This window comes from Dryobates pubescens, chromosome 9, assembly GCF_014839835.1.
Source record: "Dryobates pubescens isolate bDryPub1 chromosome 9, bDryPub1.pri, whole genome shotgun sequence".
Taxonomy (NCBI): Eukaryota; Metazoa; Chordata; class Aves; order Piciformes; family Picidae; genus Dryobates; species Dryobates pubescens.
This window is the reverse complement of record NC_071620.1, coordinates 29,224,406-29,249,905: the sequence shown is the minus strand read 5'-3', so window position 1 is coordinate 29,249,905 and position 25,500 is coordinate 29,224,406. Positions and strand designations below refer to the sequence as shown.

The 25,500-nt window shown below is 44.1% G+C and overlaps 1 protein-coding gene across 1 annotated transcript in view; it reads left to right on the top strand.

Annotated features, from left to right (window-relative positions):
* Positions 1–16,046, top strand: part of EXOC2 (exocyst complex component 2) — a 108,520-nt gene extending 92,474 nt beyond the window's left edge. Inside the window, exons 24-28 of the mRNA XM_054164459.1 lie at positions 2,227–2,282; positions 6,136–6,258; positions 8,739–8,800; positions 10,960–11,019; positions 14,276–16,046. Coding sequence (XP_054020434.1) covers positions 2,227–2,282; positions 6,136–6,258; positions 8,739–8,800; positions 10,960–11,019; positions 14,276–14,369 — 395 coding nt within the window. The 3' untranslated portion in view covers positions 14,370–16,046. The remainder of the gene's footprint in view (positions 1–2,226; positions 2,283–6,135; positions 6,259–8,738; positions 8,801–10,959; positions 11,020–14,275) is intronic.
* Positions 16,047–25,500: the final 9,454 nt, after the last annotated feature.

The following is a 25,500-nucleotide window of genomic DNA, read 5'->3' as shown; positions in this document are numbered from 1 at the left end:
CTGAGGGTACTGGATCATCTGTCTGAGGAGGAAAGGCTGAGACAGCTGGGGCTGTATCACCTGGAGAAGATCAGACTGAGAGGGGATCTTCTCAATGGTATCCAATAGTTAAAGGGAGTGGGGCAATGATGGCACCAGAATCATTCCAGTGGTGTTCAGGTGACAGGATCAGGACAAGGGGGAACAGGCATAAACTGGAACCCAGGAGGTTTCATTGGACCATGAGAAAAAACTTCTTTGCTGTAAAGGTGCCAGAGCTCTGGAGCAGACTGTCCAGAGAGATTGTGGCATCTCCTTCTCTGGATAGATTCCAGACCCACCTGGACATTGTGATCTTGAGCAACCTGCTGTAGGTGACCCTGCTGTAGCAGCAGGGGGTGGACAAGATGATCTCCAGAGGTCCCCTGCAAACCCCACCATGCTGAGATTCTGTGAGTGAATGAGTGGAATTTTCATTTACTAATGAAGATGCAGTGGTGGTGCTCAGACATCCTGTAATAGTTTAGCTCAAGGGCTAACCTCCCTGCTCCCCCAACACAGAATTGAGAAGAGGAGTGGCACACACAACTCAGGATTGAGATAAGAGTTTAATATAAGAGATAAGAGTTTAATATAAGATATCATAAGCACAATGTGTAATTACCTTACCTAATAATCAAATTAATAATACAGTGCATGATTACCTAATCTGAGCCTATTTTCAGAAGAAGCATAGGGAAATACACAGGGGAAAAATGCAGCATAAAGGCGAAAACCAAAACCATCAGCAACCCATCTCCCACCCGTTCTGCTGCCATGCCTGCAGAAAAAGCTAACACCCAAGAATCCAGAAGCAGCAACCAGAACAGGAAGCCTCCCATGTTGCAATCTGAACTTCAAGCCCCATGATACTTTGCTCCAGTTAGCACTTTCTATTTTTTGAAGCTGGCATGACTGCAGCATGGTATGAATAACAGCAGCAGGTTCAGCTCACTCCGTGACACATCCATAGAGAAGGGAGACCCTCAGAGTCTTCATCTCATGCAGCAGGGGTGCAGAAGTGAAAACACGTGGTTCCCACATGAATATTCTTGCTGTTACAAGATGATGCTAGTAAAAAGCTGAACACTGCATGGGTTTGTAGACCAAAATCAACACCCTGCACCCTGAGGTTAACTGCAAACCCAAATTTGCCTCCTACCTCTTGAAGTGATTTGCATACCACCTTTTGGTGCCTAGTCAGGTTGTATTTGCTTGTGACGTGACACACATGTTCTCCTCTGTGATATGAAGCCTGCAGAGGATTTAAACTGGGGCAGAGTGAAGTAGGAGGACAACAACAGTAGAAGAGGAAAAAGGAAGGGAGTGTTGTGTTTCCACATACCTGTGATCCTTTGGTGTGGTTCGAGTAGTGGTGTGTAGCATTCATACTTTGTTTTGCACATTACAGGGGAGGATAAAAAAGTCATTGTCAGAAAATGTGTAGTATTGTTCTATTTCTCCCTCCCTTCTTTTCCTGTTGCAAAACAATCACCAAGATAATGAGAAATTACACTCTGCTGTTTGACTTGCTGGCTGGGATGGAAAAAGTGAGATTTGTCAAGAGTGAAGCTAGTGAGATAAGGCATTAGAGATGTTTTGGAATGTATGGGGAAAGGTTTCTGTTTTTCTTTACCTTTTTGTTATTCATATATCTCTCAGAGTGAAAACAGAACACTGCTTTCAAGAAGATCTTTATTCTTTTGTGTGTTCAGAAATCAAGCTGCTTTTAGTGAGAGCAGTAAAATCTTCTTTGACACTTCTTTGTTATGAGCTTCTGGAACAGAGGCTATGTTGGTGTAGAGCTCAGCTCTGTCCCAGCTGCATATTAGAACAAGAATCACCAGTCAAGGCCTCTCCCTCTGCTTCCCCTAAGCAGCCTTGCTTCCAACAGGAGACTCTCCAGGAAGCCCCCTCCAGCCTAAACTCCATTACATCACACAGGCAATGGAAGCATTCATCATGCAGGGGGGTCCTGTCATCCTTTTCCACAACAGGAACCTGCTAGCTTTGTTAACCTTTTGCTGTAAGGAGACATGCCTCTCTCCATTTGATTTGAAAAAAGGAAATAGGCTGGTGGTGTGGCTGTGGAACTTTCTCTTTCTGCCTCTGGTTGCAAAAGCACTAGTGAAAGAATTAAAAGAAAAAGTCGTCTTTGCTGAGACAATAGAATGAAAGTAATTAATTACCCCATTTATTTTGTTTCAGGTGTCAGGAACTATTTGAAGGAAGCATTGGTGAACATCATTGCTGTGCATGCAGAGGTAAGGAAACTCGAGATGGTTCCATTCTTGCATTCCTGTGGATAATTTTACTGTACTTTGCCTGGTAAATCCTGGCCTTCATGACCCCTGAAAACTGAACCTCTGTGGGGGTGTCTTCATTATAGCTGTAGATGCTTTGGGGTTAGGTTTAACCAACCAAGTGGGCAACTGCTGACTTCTCTAAGGGCAGGAGAAGAGCAGTTCTTGTTTATACTCAGTCACACTCCATCACACCTTTTTGTTTCCATTTTCTGATGAAGCGGAAAGCCAAAGTGTAAAGCTCAATTCTTCCCTTTTCATGCAGTTTAAATGTATCTATAAAGAGATATAGCAAGATAGCATGCTGCCTCTCTCCAATTAACTTTGTTTTCCACAATACATGGAAACGAGTGTGTGCTTTGCTTCAGAAGTTCAACACCTGCCCCTGGGGATGAAAAGGGAATGCATGTCATTCTTGCACGATAAAATGCTGAAACCTTCACCCAGAAAGTTTCCTAGTGTATGAACAGCACAAATTGTCTTCAGTACTTGGGTAGGTAGTGGCTTATGATAGGGAGTGCATACTATCATTAAATTATTAAAATAATATGCTTGAGAAGCTGCAGTTCTTTGGCCTTTTGTGGTAAAATGCAGGAATTTTCTATATCCTTTAAATTCCAGTGTCAGTTTCTGTAGCCTCCTTCCTTCTTACCATCATGAGTCTTACCAGATTACTATTGGTAGTAACATCATTCATCCCTTTCAACACACAACAAGTGTAGCTGCTCTACCTTTTCAATCCACTTAAATTCTGATGGAATGAATTTGGGAGTTTTATTTTATTCCTCCTTAAATTACCATAATTCACATAAATTGAAATCTTTTCAGAAGCTTTAAACATCACTTGGAGTAGTTCTTACTCAGTTTCAGTATTTACTCGGAGCAGTTTTCACAGAAGCGTTGCTGCTCTTACCCACAGCTTCCAAAAAGGGAATAAGCAACACCAAAAATACATCCCAACCTGGGTTTTATCAGTAGAGTGGAAAATCATGAAAATAAAAATGGGAGGTTTTGCTTCAGAGTCAAAGGCATTTCATAGAATCATAGAATCAGTCAGGGTTGGAAGGGACCACAAGGACCATCCAGTTCCAAACCCCCTGCTATGGGCAGGGATCAGGCTGGCCAGAGCCTCATCCAGCCTGGTCTGCAACACCTCCAGGGATGGGGCCTCAACCACCTCCCTGGACAACCCATGCCAGGACTTCACCACTCTCATGGTGAAGAACTTCCTCCTCACATCCAGCCTGAATCTCCCCACCTCCAGCTTCATTCCATTCCCCCTAGTCCTAGAACTACCTGACACCCTAAAATGTCCCTCCCCAGCCTTCTTGTAGGCCCCCTTCAGATACTGGAAGGCCACAATTCAGTCACCTCGGAGCCTTCTCTTCTCCAGACTGAACAGCCCCAACTCTTTCAGTCTGTCCTCACAGGAGAGGTGCTCCAGCCCTCTGATCATCCTCATGGCCCTTCTCTGGACACGTTCCAGCACCTCCATATCCCTCTTGTAATAGGAGCTCCAGAACTGGACGCAGTACTCCAGGTGGGGTCTCACCGGAGCTGAGTAGAGGGGGAGAATCACCTCCCTTGACCTGCTGGCCACACTTCTCTTGATGCAGCCCAGGATCTGATTGGCTTTCTGGGCTGCAAGTGCACATTGAGAACTCATGTTGAGCTTCTCGTCCACCAGCACCCCCAAGTCTCTCTCCTCAGGGCTGCTTTCCAGACAGTCACTGCCCAGCCTGTATTTGTGCCTGGGATTGCCTCAACCCAGATGCAGGACCCTGCACTTGGTCTTGTTGAACCTCATGAGGTTGGCTTGTGCCCACCTCTCCAGCCTGTCAAGGTCTCTCTGGATGGCATCCCTTCCCTCCAGCTTGTCTGCTGCACCACACAGCTTGGCGTCATCAGCAAACTTGCTGAGGGTGCACTCAATGCCTCTGTCCATGGCACCGACAAAGATGTTGAACAAGACTGGTCCCAGGACTGATCCCTGAGGGACTTCGCTTGTCACTGGCCTCCACTGGGACATGCACCTATTGACAACTGCTCTTGTAAATGTGCACACTCCTTAGATTGCTGCCACAGAGAAGTGTGCTGCCTTGCTGATTTCATCGGCACCAATACCGATTCTGGCCCAAATAAATTTCTAGATGCGAAATATTACAGACACATGAGAGCATGTGTCAAGATGAAACTCCCATTTCCACTGTTTTCTGGTGAAATTCTGTGAGCTGGGTCAAACTGAAGTTTATTTAGCAAGGCAGCAAGTTTCTGTAGCTTGAAACAGCAAAAAATTAACCATCAGCTGAACAGCAAGCACAGACTTGGGGCGGAAAGAAAATTCTTTCTCTGCCTTTGAGTTCTTGTTCAACTGCAGTCAAAATAAGGGCTTCTCACTGCAAATTTTTGATGATTCACCACTGCTGAGAATTCTTTTTTTCTGGATCTTGTGTAGTAACTTCAAGAGTGCTTGTCGTGGATGCAAATACTCTTTTCTCAGTAGAAGATTTTGGGTCATGTTCCTGGTATGTTTGTCTTGAATTGCTCAGCAATACCTGCTGCTGAGTAAGGTGACCCTTCCCAACTTGTCACTTGCTTGGCTTTTTTCCTGCTGTACAGCTAAGTGTGTCACTTAACTGCTTTGAACCACAAAAGCTAAAACAGGCTCGTGTTTGGATTATCCATTGCTATTTCAGTGGCTGAGAACTGGCATTTGTGGTCAGTGCACTCAGCAGCTATATGGGATCCCTGATACATGATTCACTGCTTAAATCCTGCATTTATTTCATTTTCTCCTTAATTCACTTTTATACACATGTATGAATACTGCACTTGTCAGGAGATCACTTCTTCATATAAATCCAAAGGCATTTTAGCAAAGCAGCATTCCACTGCTTATATTTTTTAGGTAATTTTAAAGCAAAAATCAGAAGGGAAATGTTTAAAAGCTGTGCAGCTGATTTTGCCTTCTTCCACCACTCCAATCGTGTCATCTGCATCCCTGCCTATGGTAGGGGATTGGAACTTAGATGATCTTTAAGGTCCCTTCCATCCCAAACCATTCTATGATCTTCAGTTCCTTATGTCATCATCTCCCCTAACCCTGTACAGTTTTAGGACAGCTTTATTATCACCTCTAAGTCTTGACACAGGTTTGGTCTCTCTAACCTATAATCTCACTTCCTCTTATTTCCAACCTCTTGGCCTTTTCCCCAATGCTGTGTAGAAAAATCATACTTTTCTTTTTTGTTTTTAATTCACCAACAATTTCTCACTTCCTTAAAGCTCCCTTTAAGGGTAATTGGTCTCTTCATGCTTTCCTTCAGGTATAGATCTAACATTCATGGCTGTTGTGTTGCAGTTGGTGTTCTAAACCTCACATTCAAGAAGGAGGATTCAAGTACCAGTTAAAAAAGTTATAAAATTAAGCATAAAAAGGTGGCCTTGATCATAGAATCACAGAATGGTTTGGGTTGGAAGGGACCTTAAAGATCATTTGGTTCAAAGGCCCCTGCAATGGGCAAGGAGCATTCCTACTAGACCAGGTTACTGAAGGCCCAACCTGACTTTGGACACTTCCAGGCTTGGAGCCTCCACAACTTCTCTGGACAGCCTGTTCCAGTTCCCTGCCACCCTCATGGGGAAGAATTTTCTCCTAATGTCTAATCTATGTTAAGATTCTCCCAGTTTAATGCCATTACCCCTTGTCCTGTCTCTACATGCCTCTCCTTCCAGCTCTTTACTGGAATTCTGCTGTGGAAGATTTTCTGTTATTACTACTTCTGTGCTCACACTGCTTCTTTCATAAAATCAGGTGTTTACAGTTTCCAAAGACTTGGTTCCTCGGGTGATGTCAAGGGTTGTAGAAGCAGTCTCTGAAGAGCTGAGTCGACTGATGCAGTGTGTGTCATCCTTCAGCAAAAATGGAGCTCTACAGGTACTTGGGTGCATTGTACTGTCCAACAGCTGAGTCTAGAACACTGAGAAGGACGGGGTGGGGGGATCCATCTTTGTAGCTGTTGGATTTATTGTAGCAGCAAGGGTAAGAAGATAAAAAGGATCAGATACCAGTATACAACCTATTCCACACTCGTGGATGCATACCCTTTGGAATACTGGTTGTTGGATTTGACTGTATTTTGGTGTTGTCTTTGTGTCTGCATGCATAAAAAGTCATCTATATTGTGTGAGATACACTGGTTGCTGTGGCTGTAACAAGCCAGAAGAACCAACTCACAGTTTCCATTATACATGGCACCATTCTGCATTATGATGGGAGAGTAATTGCCCAGTTGCAAACCTTATTTTCCATTTACTGGTAGTAATTAATATAGAAGGATCACAGCCAAACAAGACTGGCTGCCCATTTAAAGCCAAATCTGTGAATATCCATTTGAACCAAATCAAATCTACTCATATATCATTTTTGAGTAGACAATCCACCATAAGAACTTGCTGCATAAACCTGTAACTGGATTTCTTCTCCTTACTGTAAACTTTTCAGTCACAGTCATTTTCTGTTCCTCTGAAACTCCTGTCTGGAAGAGAGCCGCAGTGTGAGCTATCTGAGCCTGGTCAGAGTGGTCAAAAAGTACCCATTCCCAGAGAGAAGCCTGATTCCCACATCCTATAACCCATGGTTTTCCACCACCTCTGTTTAGGCTGAGGTACTTGAAAACGTGTCACTTCCCCATGGGGCTGCTGCCTCCTAAAATGCAGGAAAGACTCCAGAATTTGAAAGGTAATACTTCAGAATGTCCAAGGCTGTTCAACTTGGAACTCCATAGAAAAAGAGATGAAACATTCTGTGGTGAGAAAAGCATTTCTCAGGAGCATAAAATTGGTGGGTGGCAATGTCAAATTTTGTACCACAAAGTTTAGCACTAAAAGCATAAGTCTCAGCTGGCTTCCTACCTTAAACCCCAGCAGGTTACCTATCTGAAGTCTCTGCTGGCTTCCTGTCTGGGGGAGAGGTGAGGGGAAGATCCAAAAGCCAAAGCCTTTCATTAGAACTGGAATTAGATGTCTGTGGTGCATTATAAAAGGTTTTGTTTTGGAAGATTAATGCCCATTCAGGTCTAAATACAGATTGATTTCTGTAATGGCTAACTGGGTTAAACTTTTTGATTAACACAAAAAAATGTAAATTTGGATGAAGTTGACTTTATATTTTTTAATCATGGAATCACAGAATTATTTCATTTGGCCAACGACCTTTAAGATCCTCAAGTCACAGTATCACAGTATCACCAAGGTTGGAGGAGACCTCAAAGATCATCAAGTCCAACCTGTCACCAAAGACCTCATGGGAGCTCCATGACCGTGGCACTTGGTGCCACGTCCAATCCCCTCTTGAACACCTCCAGGGATGGTGACTCCACCACCTCCCCAGGCAGCCCATTCCAATGGCGAATGACTCTCAGTGAAGAACTTTCTCCTCAAGCCTAAACTTCCCCTGGTGCAGCTTGAGCCTGTGTCCTCTTGTTCTGGTGCTGGTTGCTTGAGAGAAGAGACCAACCCCCTCCTGGCTACAACCACCCTTCAGGTAGTTGTAGAGAGCAATGAGGTCTCCCCTCAGCCTCCTCCAGGCTAAACAACCCCAGCTCCCTCAGCCTCTCCTCACAGGGCTTGTGCTCAAGGCCTCTCCCCAGCCTCGTTGCCCTTTTCTGGACACATTCAAAAGTCCAACCACCATCTAATTCTACACTGAAATGACTTAAAGTGTTGATCTCACACATAACATTTCTGTTCCATGTAAAATCTGTGATCATCATGATTTTATTTTTTACTTAAAAGCTAAAGGACCATCTATGAAATCAGTTTAATCTTTGGAGTCCATCCTTCACCACAGTCTGCCCAGGTGAAAATTAACACCCAGACACAGGAAAGTGCAGGGGTAAAAACCCCAAGCCTGGGGTGCCCACCAGGTGACAAGCGAGAAGCCGAGCACAATCATTCTCTTTCTTTGTCTCATGGAAAAATAATGAATTTAAGAGGAGAAGCAAGAATGAAATGTGTGTTGACAGATTTTTGTGGTCTTGTGTTTTCCTCACAGCACAGCCGAGCCAGGGAAGAGAAGTTAATCTCACTGTATTTAATAAAAAGGTCATGTCCTTCTGTCTTCCTGTCACAGCACAAAGAAGACTGGGCCAAACTGAAGATTTTTTTGCTGTTACTGAGAGACAAACCAATGTTTTCACTGCTTCATAGTGACCGTGCAAACAGTTTGACTTGAATCAAAAGTAGGAAACTGTTCCTTTTCACAGCCTTCTTCACACAGCAGCGTGGCAACGAGAAATACAGGAAACAAACTGTTCAAAGCCACAGCTACAGTGTATGGCGATACTCACCTTGAAGCTTTGGCATATTGGTGTTCACCTGATGTTGTTGTTTCAATGTTTGTGTTTCTGTCTTTAGGCAAGACTGGAAATCTGTGCCTTGAGGGACACTGTGGCCATATACCTGACACCTGAGAGCAAGTAAGATGGGCTGCAGGATCCAGTTTTCTGTGTAATGGAATCCTCAGTAAACATGCAAAAGAATGTCAATTAAGGAATTTTACTTTGAATACAATCATAGACTCACAGAATCTTTTAGCCTGGAAAAGGCCTTTAAGATTACCAAGTCCCAACCATTAACCCAGAACTGCCAGATTACCACTAAACCACGCCCTTCAGCACCACCTCTAGAGAATCACAGAATCATTAAAGGTTGGAAAAGACCTCTAAGATTATCAAGTCCAACCTTGTATTGAATACCTTCATGACCACTAGACTGTGGTCGACACATTCTCTTTTTTAGCACCTCCAGGCATGGTGGCTCCACCGTCTGCCTGGGTAGCCTGTTCTGATGACTAATCATTCTTTCAGTAAACAAATTCTTCCTAATATCAAATCTAAACTCCCCCAGCACAGTGTAAGGCCATTACCTCTTCTCCTGTCATTAGTTATCTGGGAGAAGAGGCCAACACCAGTCTCACTACAGCTCCAGTTAGCTGTGTAGAGCACTGTGGTCTTCTCTCACCCTCCTCATCTTCAGGCTAAACAATCCCAGCTCCCTCAGCCTCCCCACTCACCACTTCCCTGGGCAGCCCATTCCAGGGCCTGACAACACTATTAGCAAAGAAATTGTTCCTAGTGTTCAATCTAAAGCCCCTCTGATACAACCTGAGGCTCTCTCCTTTTGTCCCTATGTGGCACCAACCTCCTGTCAGGCAGTTATAGCGAGTGAGAAAGTCTCCCCTCAGTCTTCTCTTTTCCAAGCTGAAAAACCTCAGTTTCCTCAGCAGCTCCTCATAGGACTTCTTGTGTAGATTAGTCTCCAGCTTCATTACCTTCCTCTGGACACACTCCAGAGTATGTGACAATTTGGTATCCAGTTTTTCATAGCGTTCTCACCACACGTGGCAAAGAACCTGCAAGATATCAAAGAGTCCACAGACTTGGGCCCTGCTAGAATCCCCTTATAGAGGTATGGAGAATTATGGCTGTCCACAAGTTTATACAATACCCTGTTTCTTCTCCACACACCTCACTAGAGAAAGCAAGTTCAGCTTCACTCTGTCTCTGAGAATTAAAGCCTTCAAAAGGCTTTCAGCAGTTTATCATCTCCCAGAGAGGTGCAAAACCAAAGGTAGCATGGAGGGCACCCATACATTAGTATGAAAGAGACAAATAGCAGTAGGAACATTGGTGGTTGATGGCATCAAGGCATGTAAAGCCAAACTATGATAACTGTCAGCAGCTTTGAGTGAAGTTGATTTGCATTTCTAGGTGATTATGGTGGGGACTGGATACAGGCAGGTTCATTCATTATTTTGGTTACTCACACTTCTGATAGGATCACCTGCATGTTCCTGCAGATGGCACTGGCTAAAACTGGATGAAATGGAAGTGGCTTGGTCTCTAATTGGCCAAAGCACAGTGACCCCTGGAGACTGGAGCTTCATAAATGCCTTTTTTCCCTTGACTGTCACTAGTAACTGTTGCCACAAGTCACCATATTAACCTTTTGCTGACAGTTGTGCTTACCTGCATCATTCCTGCACTTCCAGTCTACATCTGCTGCCCAGAGAAGCACAGATACCTCATTTTTGTAGTTGCTCAAAACTTGACTAAAGAATGCCCCAAGAGAACTCCTCTAACCTCAAAGTTGGCCCTACTTTGATAGCGAGGTTGGACCTGAAGACCTCCAAAGGACTCATGCAACATAAATTAGTCTATTAATCTACCTCAGTGCAAACCTACTGTAATTACTTTTGTAGGGTAGAATGGAATGACCTGCCTGCTGAGCACAGAAAGCCAAAATCCATGGTTTTATCCATGCTTCATGCTCTGATGGTCAGTTAGTTTGAGGCAGAGGGAGGGATGACAACTATCTGCAATTCTTGAAGAGTCCAGAAGGTCAAGTACAGTCTTGAATCAGCCACTGTTGTAACATTTCCCATTGAATTGTGGTGTACATCACACCTGTGACTATTTTATGTTTAATTTGCACATGAACATCAGTTCTCAAGCCAATAGTCTGTTAGTTTATTGACGTAAGAATGGGTAACGTATCTTCATGGAACCTGAAGAGAGAAACTCTGAATGCTGGGACTTGTGCCAGGGAAAAATTAATATTTCCATTTTCCTCATAGGTCAAGCTTCAAGCAAGCTTTGGAAGCCTTGCCTCAGCTCTCAAGTGGGACTGACAAAAAGTGAGTATAATAATGGACCTTCTTGCCTCCTCTCTGGTCTTTAGAATAAGTTCTTTTTACTCTTTTATGAGAACTTTGTTATAAAAGGGTCAACCTATAGAATAGAATAGAATAGACCAGACCAGACCAGGTTGGAAGAGACCTTCAAGATCATCATGTCCAACCCATCATCCAACACCACCTAATCAACTAAACCATGCAACCAAGCACCCTATCAAGTCTCCTCCTAAACATCTCCAATGATGGTGACTCCACCACATCCCCGGGCAGCCCATTCCATTGGCCAATCACTCTCTCTATGAAGAACTTCTTCCTAACATCCAGTCTAAACCTCCCCTGGTGCATCTTGAGACCGTGTCCTCTTGTTCTCGTGCTGGTTGCCTGGGAGAAGAGACCAGCCCCTGCCTGTCTACAGCCTCCCTTCAGGTAGTTGTATATTTGACCCTTCTGAATTAGAGAGCAGAAACCTCTTTGGACAGAGTTTGTTCATCATCACGCAGAAGAGCTGATAGCTTTCTGGCACATCCCTCTTGCCATTTCAGCGTAGCTTTTATGTATTTTGTCATTTCAGTCCATTTTAGCCTTTTTCATTTTAAAATTTCTCTGAGGTCCAGAGTCTTTTCTTACTGACTTAACAGCAATAAACAAACAAACAAAAATGGCCAAGGAAAATAATCCAAGCATTTGCCAGCTGATATTTGGAGAGCTACCCAAATTGGTCTGTTTAATTTTAAAAGCAAATAAGAGTCTGTGGTTCGTTCTTACACATCACAAGTTCTGGATTCCTCCTTCCACACCATAGCAATCTGTGGCAGCCCAGCTGCTTTGCTGTGTCACACTTAGCACGCTGCGGTTTGGTTTACAAGCCCAGCTTCATAAAGAAGAGCACAGTAAAGCTAAGATGGGTTTGTAATAAGCTTGTTGGTGTAACTGTAGATGTTCAGGACTTGAGAGTGGTGCTTTCAGGAACTGAGCTGCATCCATGAGTCATTTCACCCTTAACAGTTGGAATTGTAGAGTATGTTGCAGTCACCTGAGGAGACTGTGCAGCCTGTGCTTCACAGGCTGTGCCTTCTTCCAGATCTCCTCTATCTATTCAAATTTGCTCCTTGCTAGCCACAAGCCTTAAGTTACCTCCTTGCCTTACTTGGCTCTTATGCCTTATTAGAGAGACACCAGTTTTGAGTAAGGAGTTTTCTTTCAAGTCAGACTTTCTGAAACACCTGTAGAATTATTTTGTGTTACACTTAATCACAAGCATCTGAGCTTCATGGGACAGATAAGAATCAAGAACTGCATCATTTTAACATCTGCCTCAGAGTTCTGAGCCCTAGACAGTGTAGAACTGGTCCTGTTTCCCAGGTTGTTACACCATAATTGTCATCATTCCAGGCATCTTGTCATCAGTTTGTGTGAAGTAACACCCATTTATGCCCTGATGTAGAGCTGTTCCTTTATGCCTATTAGTATGAGCAGTTCATTGTTCATGTGTTTATTTCATAGTCACTGCTGTGACACTAATCAGTGAGTGTGGCCATAGTCACCTTCCAGAGGACCTAATGAGGAAGCAGAGACTGATTTTGTGGTTCACATTGTTTTTCTTGGGTTTCTCTCTTTTTTTCTTTTTTAACACACTGTATAATTTCTTCTGTTATCTGTTGTTCAAAAGTCACATCTGAGGTGATGCCTCTCTGCCCTGTCTAGCTTGGGTTTGAAACAGAGCAGGAACTTCAGAGAACTCATTCTTCCCTAGAATACAGGATACATAAAACACCCAGGCAAGGGTGTAAAACTTCCTATTGCATCTCTACTACCATAAATACCTCCTACACCAGAGCCATCAACACCCTTGGTCCCACACCTGCAACCTGTGGATTACAATGAATATTGTCCATTGCACCACACACCTTCATGGCAGCTATGCAGATGTAAAGGGACCATTGTTATGCTCCAGAGTAAGTGCCCACATAGTTCCTCTATCCAAGACAAGAACACAGTTTCCAGTGAATCAGTGTTTCTCCTAGAAGAGTCATAACCAGCTTCAAGTTTCCAGCCACGATACTTGAATCTACAAGATACCTTCCAAAGACCTGAAATTAAGCTACACACAAGAAGCTGTGGCCTTGAGAAGGGTTACTGGGTTTATGGCACACAGGCAGCTTCTGGATTTTTCCTGTAGAAGTATCTTACGATGTTTATGATGTTCTCCACCAGCCCTGTGGCCGCATCTCTCAAGGTGATCTTCATCTGTAAGATTCATCTGAGAGAGTCATTGCCATTGGAATGAGCTGCCCAGGGAGATGGTGGAGTCATCATCCCTGGAGGTGTTCAAGAGGGGGTTGGGTGTGGCATTTGATGCCATGGTTTAGTCATGGGGTCTGTGGTGATAGGTTGGACTTTTGATGATCTTTGAGGTCTCTTCCAACCTTGGTGATTCTGTGTGATATACACATTTTATCACCTTGATAACATCACGCCATGCTTAGAGACTGGGTGCCTTTAAGAAACCATAGAGTACAGGCCTCCAGAGGCCAGATAGGTCCAGGAGGTGGACCAGGAAGTGTAATTTTTGTTATTTCATTCCCAGAATGCCTGCATCTCCCATATATGAGGGGACAGCACAAGCTGTTCCTGCCCCGTTCTTCCCCTTTCCCTCTCTCTCTCCTTTGCAATGCTGCTCCCTTATCTTTAGGGGGGAGTGAGGCTTTGAGTGGCCTTGGCAGGGGTGTGAAGCTGGCAAGCTGAATTTTAGCTGCATCATGCAGGTTTGGTGATGGGGGTGCAGAGAGGCTTTGTATGGTGGGGAGGCATTAGAGGCCTGGATTTTGGCCTGATTTGGTAGAGGTTGGGGAAATTTTGTCCTAAGGAAGTTCTTGGATAACAGTGACCTGTGAATTTCTTTGTATTTTATAAGCTTTGCACTGTAGTGCGTAGTTTGTGAATTGCACTTCCATTTAAACTTCCAATAATATTCTGTACTTCTGCCCAGTCCTGTGTGGCGTTTTTCTGTAACGACTTTGAGAAGAGTAGGAGAGCCTGTCTTGTTCCTAAAACTGAGACACACATTTGTGCCTAGGTTGTCCTTCAGCCTCAGATCATCCCAACTCAGTTGGTACACTTCTACCTATCTGCAATGTTCAGATACTTGACCAGATCTGATTTCAGGCCCTTTATTGAAGTCTCAGAATACCCAAAACTTTTGGTAGCTGTTCCCTTTCGAGAGTTTGTGGAGGTTGTAACAATTTCCCTTTTACAGGTTGCTGGAAGAGTTGCTAAACAAGTTCAAGAGCAGCATGCACTTGCAGCTGACCTGTTTTCAAGCTTCTTCATCAGCAACGATGAAAACATAGACAACGACACAATGCAGACAGCTCAGAAGACAAACATCAGCTGTTTCCTGAATACTTCTTCAATTCCTTTGAAGACTCTGAAGAAAAAAGGGATTGCACTCGAATGATCATGAGATACAACCCTTTGTGTGATGGTGTGGGGAGTCCTGCTGAGTGAGACTTTTGGACATAGATACCTTAATAAAACAATTTTTCTGTCCACTCTGTTTCATTCTGAGGACAGAACTAAGCCACTTTTGTTTACATACACTCCTCTTGGCTGTACACTGATGAAGAAATGCTCGGTGGGGTGCTGCAATCTCAGCTTCAGTTGTTAAAAATGTATTTTTCACCCACTGGGATGTATTTTTAGCAAATGCCACCTGTAATTTGAGTATTACTCGCTTTGTTCAATGTATCAAGGTGTCACTTTCTTGCTGTAGAGCAGTACTGGTATGACTGGAAAACTCAACTTGTGTAAACTGTTGAAAAATATGTAATAAAAATTGCTACATACAGTGTTCAGATACAACATGGAGAAGGGCACTTTCTGCTCTTGCATTGAAAAAGGATCACTTTTTTCCCTGGTGTTTTTGAGTGGTCTTAAGTCTTCAGTTCTTGAGAGCTGCTTTTTTGCTGCTTTTTTAATTAAATGTATTCCTGCCTCTCTTATTTCTCCCTTCTATTGTAAAACTGATGGTAACCTGACAGAAACATTTCTTTCTTTGATAATGAAAGAGAAGCACTCCGAGTTTATAAGATTGGTAGAAATGTTCACATGAAATACTCTTTGGTGCTAAGAGGTAGAAAAGTTCCTAGTCCCTCACATCAGCAGAAGAAAGGAGAAGCACAACATGCCATTGGTTTTACTGCTTCTTACTCCTCTTGTCTTGTTCTTATAGGCTCATGACCACCATCTTCCTTTTCCTTCTTATTAGTCTCTCCTCACCACCACTTAATGGAATTGGTGTGCAGGGGTGTAAGGATTCAGATGGAAAGAGCAATTTTGCTGCCATTGAGCTCTAGTTACACACAGATCGTGGACCATCTTCTCAAGATTTGATGCTGACTTTCATTTTGGGCATTGGTAGAAGATGCAGGAAGCTGTAAGAACACAGCCACTAATAGAAGTGGTCCAGTTTTGGGGGCTGAGGTGTGGGTTTAACTAATAACTGAAATCACAACTTGCAGGTAAATCATGAAGTAATTATTCATTCCGCATTTGCAGCCCTCTGGAGTGGGACTTCTTAGAAACAGTGCACCGAGTTTTCAACAGGGCTGCTGATGTTGACTCTTTTCTTCTGTCAGTTCAGTTATGTGCTTAAAACACAGCATCCAGTTCCTTCATTGTTAAATACTGGAGAAGCAGCTTCATGCACATGTATCTGCTCATTAAAATTGTGTATATAGTAATAGCTTGTTGAATGGATGTTTGAAACTTCAGCTGTATGTCGTTATTGGCTTCCAGGAGAATTGTTAAAACCCCTGGAGCAAGGTTGGTTTGTTAAGTGTAGTCCTTTCTGAGTTGGTTGTAGTCTTAGCTGTTGGTATTAACCAAAATAGTCACCCAGTTTCCTCCATCTGTAAAAGATTTCTCTTTGGAGTAATAAAATAGGAAGAAAGGTGGTCAAAAGCTCTTGTTGTATTTCTCACTCTCCAATAAATGTGGTTTCTGTATGAATTTTGCCAGTGCTCATGTATCAAATATGTTCCTAAGTATTAAAAACACGTTTTGTCACAGTATCACAGTATAACTAAGGTTGGAAGAGACCCCAAGGATCATCGAGTCCTACCTGTCTCCATAGACCTCATGACTAGACCATGGCACCAAGTGCCACGTCCAATCTCCTCTTGAACACCTCCAGGGACGGTGACTCCACCACCTCCCTGGGCAGCACATTCCAATGACGAACAACTCTCTCAGTGAAGAACTTTCTCCTCACTTCGAGTCTAAACCTCCCCTGGTGCAGCTTGTCATCTGTACTGAACTGATATGTTCACAGAATCAGAATCCTCAAATCCCAGCACAGTGAGGCTTGGAAGGGATCTCTGGAGATCATCTACTCCAACTGCCCTGCTAAAGCAGGGTCACCCACAGCAGGTTGCCCGGGATCGCAATGTCCAGGCAAGTTTGTAATCTCTCCAGAGGAGAAGAGTCCACACCCTCTGGGCAGCCTGCTCCAGGGCTCCACATTCAAAGGTAAAGAATTTTTTTTTTCTCCTATTTGGATTGAAACTCATGGGTTCTAGTTCGTGTTCATTCCTCCTTGTCCTGCCACTGGGCACCACTGAAAATAGTCTGCCCCCATCCCCTTGACACTCATGATATGTGCTAATATGAATTCAACTTGATATGAAATAAATGCTTGTGGTCATGTCAGAGCACTGGATTATAATAAATCCATTTGGTGGAATGAAAGAATTCAGTGAGCAGCAGAATGTGTTGGCATCCCTCTGCCTGGAAAGAGAGTTAAGACTGCCAAGACTCCCAGGCCAATGTTCTGCTGTAGTTCCTCTGCAAAGATGATCACTAAAAACAAGAAGTGGTCAGTGTAGGTTTTGCAAAAAGAGCCAAACCTGTACAGGGCTAGAATGAAGCACAGCAAATGTTATTGGAAGTGGAAAAACGTGGGGAGACCACACTGAAATCCACAGGCAGCTGCGGGCATGCGAAGAAATGGGAGGTGGCAAAGAAATCAAAGTAGCAGAAGTGAAAGGCTCTGACATTTGAAGCAGAGGTAAATGTGGAGAACAAGAGACAATTAAGGGAATTGTTACATGAACTTGGAACCTCTAGAAAAATCTGAAATGGACTGGTAAAGCATTTAAATAAAAATCTGGAGAGCTTTAGTTTTCATTTAAGAGAAAAATATTAGGAAGTGCTAAGGCTGTGGAATGGATTTGGTGAAAAGTAGGTTAAGACTTACAGGAAAATGCAGCTGTAATATGCTGTGTTGAGATCTTCAGCCTCTGGAGATGTTGAGCCATTCTATTATTTTAAGCATGCATTTTCTATGGTCAAGAGCAGTTCAAGAGGGAGGCATAGTAGTAATAAAAAGCAAATGTTGTATCAATGTAAGGGGAGAAGAAGGAAACAGAAAAATATTTCAATTCTCCATTAAAATGATGGAGAAAATAACAGGGAAGAGTTCAATACATGCCTGAGGGTTAACTTCATGAAATAGAGGTTGTTCAGCCTGGAGAAAAGGAGACTCAGGGGAAACCACTCACTCTCTATAACTTCCTAAAAGGAGGCTGGAGCTAGGTGGGGGTCAGTCTCTTCTCCCAAGTAGCAAGGGATGGAACAAGAGGAAACGGCCTCAAGTTGTGCCAGGGGGAGGTTTACGTTGGACATTAGGAACAATTTCATCCCCAAAAGAGTTGTCAAGCCCCAGAACAGGCTGCTGGCTCGGTCCAGAGGAGCCTTGTTTCATAGTCTTTCCACCTTCCCCCTGGGCAGCTAGTGTCACTGTGGGGAGCATAGGTGATTTTATTTTTCTTGGACATTCCAGAGGGTCTTCCACCACACCCCTCCCCAGGCAGCTGTCTGGTGAGCAGATGTAATTTTATCTTTGTTGATTTACATGTACCAGAGAGAACTCTCTCAGCTACCCAGGGAAGTGATAGAGTCCCTGTCCCTGGATACATTTAAAGAGCTGTGTAGATGTGGTGCTGAGGGCCATGATTTAATGGTGACCTGGCAGTGACAGGTTAATGGTTGGACTTCACAGAATCACTAAAATCACCAAGGATGGAAGAGACCTCAAAGATCATCAAGTCCAACCTGTCACCACAGACCTCGATGATCTTTAAAGGTCTTTTCCAGTCTAGCATGAAAGAAGAAATCCTGTCCCTTCTCACTCACAAGATGTTTCTTTTTTACATCTGTTTTCTTTACAATGTACCTTTATACAACGTGCTCAGAGTGCAGCACTGTCAATGTTAACCACCTTCCCACAGCTTTACAGAGCCACATAGCTTAAAATTTCAGAAAGAAGCATGATTCTGCTAAGTTTGATGCTTGTGCTGAATTTCAGGCCTCTGAGTAGACATGAGACTGCTTGCTCAGAAGATTTTCTAACGTTGCCCACATGTGCCTGAGGGTGTAGGAGCACTGCACCAGGCTGTCCAGAGAGGTTGTGCAGTCTACTTCTCTGGAGAGATCCCAAACCCACCTTGGCAACCTGCTGTGGGTGACCCTGCTTGAGCGGGGGGATTGGAGTAGATGATCTCCAGGGGTGACTTCCAAGCCCACCATGCTGGGATTTGAGGATTTTTCTCTTTGGAGGATCTGGGAAGTTGTATTCTGGGATGGGGTAAACCCCTTCCATTCTTCCTTAAGTAACATAAAAAGCCCCAGGACTCCAAAAGTATGATAGAAGAATTTCACAGAGCTCTTTGACTTCTGACCCTGATAAATGAGATGCATTCTTGCCTGGGAATGTCTGACACTTAGCTAGGGAAAGCCCTAGAAATAATAAAATTTTCCCAAATCTAACTCCTTTTTCACCAGGAATGTAGATGGTCAGCCTTGGGAAGAAGGAAACATCAAGACACAAATCCTTCGCCATGGTTACGCACAATCATCAGACAACGTTGCACAGGGAATTTATGCCTCCAAACCTGCTGCCAGACCATGTTCAACGCAGCTCCAGCCAACTTCTCTGAACCTGTCCTGCTAAAATAGTTTTGAAGTGCTGTGATTTTCCTTGCAATATTAACTAGTGCAAATGGTGCAGTGGGTGCAAACGTTTCTCTTTGTGTCCAAACAAGTGTCTGCACTTCGGAGCAATGAGGAGGTTTACACATTTTATACACTATAAGCTATAAGTTTTGCTCTTTTCAGGCTGTAACACCTCTAAATCGAGAAAGAAAAGAGCTTTAACTTTCTCAGAACACATCAGAACTGCAAAAATGAATGAAGGGATCCTGCTAAAGCCTAAGGTTCAAAATTCAGACCTGGATCTTTAACACTGTAAAGCTTTGGCTCGTGGGATCTGATTAATCAGGTGCATCTTCTCCTGGGACAGGAAGCGGGACCCCTGAGGTGTAGAATATCTGCAGCCTGCTCCTGGACGTTAGGGATTGTAGTTCCTCAGCATTAGCAGGAGTTAATAATGGGCTCTGAGTGCTGTGTGTGATTTATTTAACTAGTAAGAAACAAATCTGGGGAGATTATGGCTCACACAAGAGGAAAAATTTTCAGAAGGTCAATCAGCCATTGGAATAACCTTCCCAGGGAGCTGGTGGAGCCCTTAACACTGGACACTGTTAATGTTCATCTGGACAGGAGCTGGGCCAGCTTGTCTAGACTCTGCTTTGGCCAAGAAAGGTTGGGCCAGATGATCCTGGAGGTCCCTTCCAACCTGGCATTCTGTAACACTATGTTTTGAGTTAATCAGGCTTCCAGGTGGGCTGAAACATTTGGGGATTTGTTCATTGTGACGATAAACTTCAAACAGGACTTTGATCCTTCAGTCTCTTGGCATTTTTGGCCTAGCTGTGTACCTGGAATAGCTCTGGGTGACAACCCTCACCCATGAAAAAATCAAACAAGAAAATAAAAACCATTGTAACTTGCAGAGTTGTTTTAAAAACATTTTAGGGGAGAATCTGGTGGGCTTACAATTCAAGAAAAACATGATGCCAAAAAAATCCTGCTCCAACATGAATAGAATAGAATAGAATAGAATAGAATAGAATAGAATAGAATAGAATAGAATAGACCAAACCAGGTTGGAAGAGACCTTCAAGATCATCGCATCCAACCCATCATCCAACACCACCTAATCAACTAAACCATGGCACCAAGCACCCTATCAAGTCTCCTCCTAAACACCTCCAGTGATGGCGACTCTACCACCTCCCCAGTCAGCCCATTCCAATGGGCAATCACTCTCTCTATGAAGAATTTCTTCCTAACATCCAGCCTAAACCTCCCCTGGTGCAGCTTGAGACTGTGTCCTCTTGTTCTGGCTGCTTGCCTGGGAGAAGAGACCAGCCCCCACCTGTCTACAACCTCCCTTCAGGTAGTTACAGAGAGCACTAAGGTCTTCCCTGAGCCTCCTCTTCTCCAGGCTAAGCAACCCCAGCTCCCTCAGCCTCTCCTCACAGGGCTTGTGCTCCAAACCCCTCCCCAGCTTTGTTGCCCTTCTCTGGACACGTTCCAGCAACTCAACATCTTTCCTAAACTGAGGGGCCCAGAACTGGACACAGGACTCAAGGTGCAGCCTAACCGGTGATGTGTACAGGGACAGAATGACCTCCCTGCTCCTGCTGGCCACACTGTTCCTTGCCTTTTGCCATTTGCCTTCTTGGCCACCTAGGCACACTGCAGGCTCATGTTCAGCCTACTATCAACCAGTACCCCCAGGTCCCTCTCTGCCTGGCCGCTCTCCAGCCTCTCTGACCCCAGCCTGTAGCACTGCAGGCTTGCATCACTAGTTGCATTCCAACCTGCTCAGATCCTGGTAAGGAGACAGTTTGATTGACCTGTTCTGTCCTCATTAGCATTTCACTGGTCTGATGTGTCTTCACTTTTCTTAGGCTCTGGTTTTTCTGTGGTGCTGCCAAAGGTTCAAGAGGACGTTTGTAGAATCCAGCTCCCTTTCTGTTTCTGCTGTTTGAACTGCAGAGCTCCAAAAGCTTGTCTTTAATGAAGATACTGGCAAAGTATCTCCAAAACAGTAGGTTTATTCCAGAACAAAGTGTTTATTGTGTAAAGTGTATACTGAGAATCATAGAATATCTCAAGTTGGAAGGGACCCATAACAGTCATTGAGTCCAACTCCTTGCTCCTTGCAGGGCTACCTAAAACTATTTCTTTCAGTTTTACTTGACAGCCCAAGGGAACTTTCACTTGGAGAGTCATCAGTGCACCTTAGGAGCCCTTTAAAAATACTGTGTGTTCACCTCTGTTGAAGCTGGTGAGCAACTTAGATGACAAAGTTTGTGACATTCATCACTGCCCGGAAATGCTGCTTCTAGAGTAGCAGCACTAACCGATCTGCTGCGGTTTATTTTGGAGATCAAACGAGGCAGGGACTCCTTTACTGCATCTGATCTGTTCTAAACACCCAAGAAGACATTTGTGATACTTTTCTCTCCTGCCTCTCGCTACTGAAAGGCATGGAACAGAGTTTATTTTTCGTACCACTCCTCTACAAGCATTGAGGTCAGGACCAAGGAGGGGAAATCTTCAGCCAAATTCCTTTGAATTGGAAAATTTAAACAATTTGAGGAAAAAAAGGAGTAAGACAATGGAAAGCAGAATCTGCCCTTATTTGTAACAGATGCTATTAACACAGGCTTAGTTTTATAGCCCTTTTTGGCACCCTTTGGTGAGGGCTTTGGAACACAAGCCCTATGAGGAGAGACTGAGGGAGCTGGGGTTGCTTAGCCTGGAGAGGAGGAGGCTCAGGGGACACCTTATTGCTCTCTACAACTACCTGAAGGGAGGTTGTAGACAGGTGGAGGTTGGTCTCTTCTCCCAGGCAACCAGCACCAGAGCAAGAGGACACAGTCTCAGGCTGCACCAGGGGAGGTTTAGGCTGGAGGTTAGGAAGAAATTCTACACAGAGAGAGTGATTTGCCATTGGAATGTGCTGCCCGGGAAGGTGGTGGAGTCACCATCATTGGAGGTGTTTAGAAGGAGACTTGATGGGGTGCTTGGTGCCATGGTTTAGTTGATTAGGTGGTGTTGGATGATGGGTTGGACGTGATGATCTTGAAGGTCCCTTCCAACCCGGTCTATTCTATTCTATTCTATTCTATTCTATTCTATTCTATTCTATTCTATTCTATTCTATTCTTTCACCTCTTCTGAATTAACTTTAACATTAGGAGTCTTTAACCAGTCCCAGGCAAAAGCACCTGAATAAAAGGATAGTTTCACTATAGCTCATTAAAAAAAAAAAAAAAAAAAAAAGCATTAAATTCATATTAAAAATTATGAATTATCTTTGCTTTGACTCCTGAAATGGGCTTGGAGTGCAGGTAGGGACAAGGAGAACGTTGCTACCACTTCTGTGCCTTGATGACACCGGTGCAGTGAAATTCAAGCAGTTCTGATGTGGCTGCAGATATCCAGGAGGTTATCTGGAGGACAGAGTCTCAAGCTGCACCAGGGGAGGCTGGATGTTAGGAAGAAGTTCTTCACAGAAAGAGTGATTGGCCATTGGAATAGGCTGCCCAGGGAGGTGGTGGAGTCACCATCGCTGGAGGTGTTTAGGAGAAGACTGGATGGGGTGCTTGGTGCCATGGTTTAGTTGATTAGATAGTGTTGGATGATGGGTTGGACTCAATGATCTCAAAGGCCTTTTCCAATCTGGTTAATTCCATTATTCCATTCTATTTTATTCTATCTAGAGGCTCTGTGTCCAGTAAGACCTAGCAGACCAGATGATTTCTATCTCAAAACAACCACATTTTGGTGGCTGGGGGCTTCACTAATGTGACAAATCTTCTGTGGCCACAGATTCTGCTTCAGCCAAGAGGATTACATTCCTTGCTCTTCTTGGCTGGTAAGAAGAGCTTTAGCCCAGAATGTCAAATCAGATAATTGGTGAAGTAAAATTAGCAAAATGTGACAAGGCTTCCTCACTGCTCATTACTCATTTTTTCTGCTAAACTGTAGTCATTTAACTACACTGCACCTCTGCTCACAGAGGGGCTTCCCCTTCCAGCTTGTTTTCTCAGATATTCAGGAGATAATTGAAATTCAAAATGTTAACAGTGATGCTTATTTTTAGAACCTGACAGGCAGATGTAGATATGAAAAGAAATTAATAGAGACCAGAGAGGTGGATGAAAAATAGTGATAGACACCTATTCTAACCCTCTTTGGTACAGCCTGCACAAGGCAGGGAATCTCTATCCATATGTCTTCAGATATCTCCACCCACACAGACAGTAAGAGAAGAGAGCAGTGAGGTGCTGGAGTGGGTCCAGAGAAGAGCAGCAAAGCTGGAAAAGGGTCTGGAGAACAGGTCTTGTAAGGAGCTGCTTAGGGAACTGGGGTTGTTTATCCAGGAGGGAAGGAAAGGCTGAAGGGAGACTTACTGGCTCTCTACAGCTCTCTGAAAGAAGGCTGCAGCTAGGTGGGGGGTCAACCTTTTCTTCCAAAGAACAAGCTATAGGACAAGAAGTGACTTTGGGTTGCATCAGGGGAGGTTTAGGTTGGACAAGAGAAAAAGTTCCTTTGCTGAATGGGTTGTGAAGCCCTGGAGCAGGCTTCCAGGTTAGTGGTAGAGTCCCCATCCCTGGAGAGATTTAAAAGCTTTGTAGATGTGGTGCTGAGGGGGACATGGTTTAGTGGTGACCTGGCAGTTCTGGGTTAATGTTTGAGCTTAATGATCTTCAAGGTCTTTCCCCACCAACACGATTCTGTGGTGCTATGATTCTATCCTTTGATGCAGAAGCTGAGATGATTCTCTGTAATAATTGAAATGCTACAAAACTGAATAAAACAAAGCAAAATAAACTTCAGGAAAAGGTGACATCTCACCAGAACAAAATCTAGTCTACATTTTGAAACTTCCAAAGTCATCAACAAATCCAGGCCTCATTCTGGTACTCTCTCTGAGGAACCTGTCTCTTGTGGGCACGTTTTGCCCCTGCGCAGCAGCATTGCCCAGCTTATCTTTTAGGGGCGATTCTTCCAGGGCTGTGGCAAACAGGAAAGCTGATCTCTAGCTCAGTGACTGCTTTACAAGCCCAAGTCGGTCATGGATTAGTCCTGAGCAGGTCCCACACAGGTAGATGTTGAATCTCTTTTTGAACCTTGATCAACTTCTCACTCTCAGTGCTGACCCTCTGTGCCAGCACAGTTCCTTCTGTATAGATGCATTTTTCTTCTCCTAGGAGTTCTTGCTTCCCATACCCATCAGAATTGTGTTAATCCTATTGTACTTTGGTCCACCCTCCTGAAAGTCCCTGGGGACCCTTTTCATAGCATATCAGAACTTGTGTATTACCTTTTCCAGTGCCAATCCCATAATTTCACACACCCATCTTCACAAGCAGATTTTGGCACCTAGGGTGGATTGTAGGCAAAAGCCAGCACTTTAAGAGCAGGACCACATCACCACATCTCCTTCCCTGTTCCTACAGCTCCTTCACATGGTAGGCACTCACCTGGTTACCATCATGTTGCTGATTAGATACAGGCATCCTGCTCACATCCAAAATGGAACTGCAGACCTAGAGCTGAACTTCTGTGCCCTCCTAGAAGCCAGGAGCTCCACTTAAATGCCACACTCTGGGTCTTCAAGGCAAGACCCTGGGTAGAGTGACTCTCAGGAAGAACACCACAGCCATGCTCCTCTGCTGTAGGTTGTGCTGGGGTACAGAGTCCCTGTGCCCATGGTTTAAGATGTGCAGGAAGGAATTCAAGATTTCATTAGTCAGAAAGAAGGAATAAAATGGCATTTGGTTGCCCAAAGTGAGAACTAAGGACAGGTAAAGACCTACATTTTAGTCTTGAAGACTGCTGAAGTGAGGTGGGTAACAAATGCTTAAAGATGGACTTCTGACTTCATCTAACAACTCATGTAGGTGCCTCTTCATGCAGTGATGTGCTCTTGAGGCACCTCGTTAAGGTGCTTTTGTTAAGGTGTTAGGAATTGGATTCTGCTGTGGGACTGAGGCATGGCAAAGTTGGACACAGCGCTTCAACACTTGGCTCTGAGGAGCATGAGATTGCTGCATGGCCATCACAGCTTGACCCTCTTCACTTCTGCCTCAAATTCATCATCAGATTGCTGAGCAGATGGTTGCCAAAATACAAAGGCTGGTGCAAGGAAGAAGGCAGGGATCAGAGACAAGGAGCACATAGTCTAGAGCAACCCTGCTTCGCGTGGGACAAAACTGTCAGTCAGTGCCAGCAGCAGGAATGGAGGTAAGATGTGAGAAGGCTCTGCTCTACTCAGCAGACCACACCCTCCAAGGTTTCCTGCCAGTGGTGAATCGTGTCAAGTTTTATCTGTGAGATAGGTTTATAAGGAAAAAGAAAGAAAGAAAGACAGAAAGAAGAAAAAGCCCCCAAACAAAACAAAAAACCCCAAAATCAACCCACTCCAGTTCTCATGAATGAAATATTATCCAGCCCCCAAAAGCTTTCTCAGCTTCTCTGAGAAATAACTGAAGAGATACT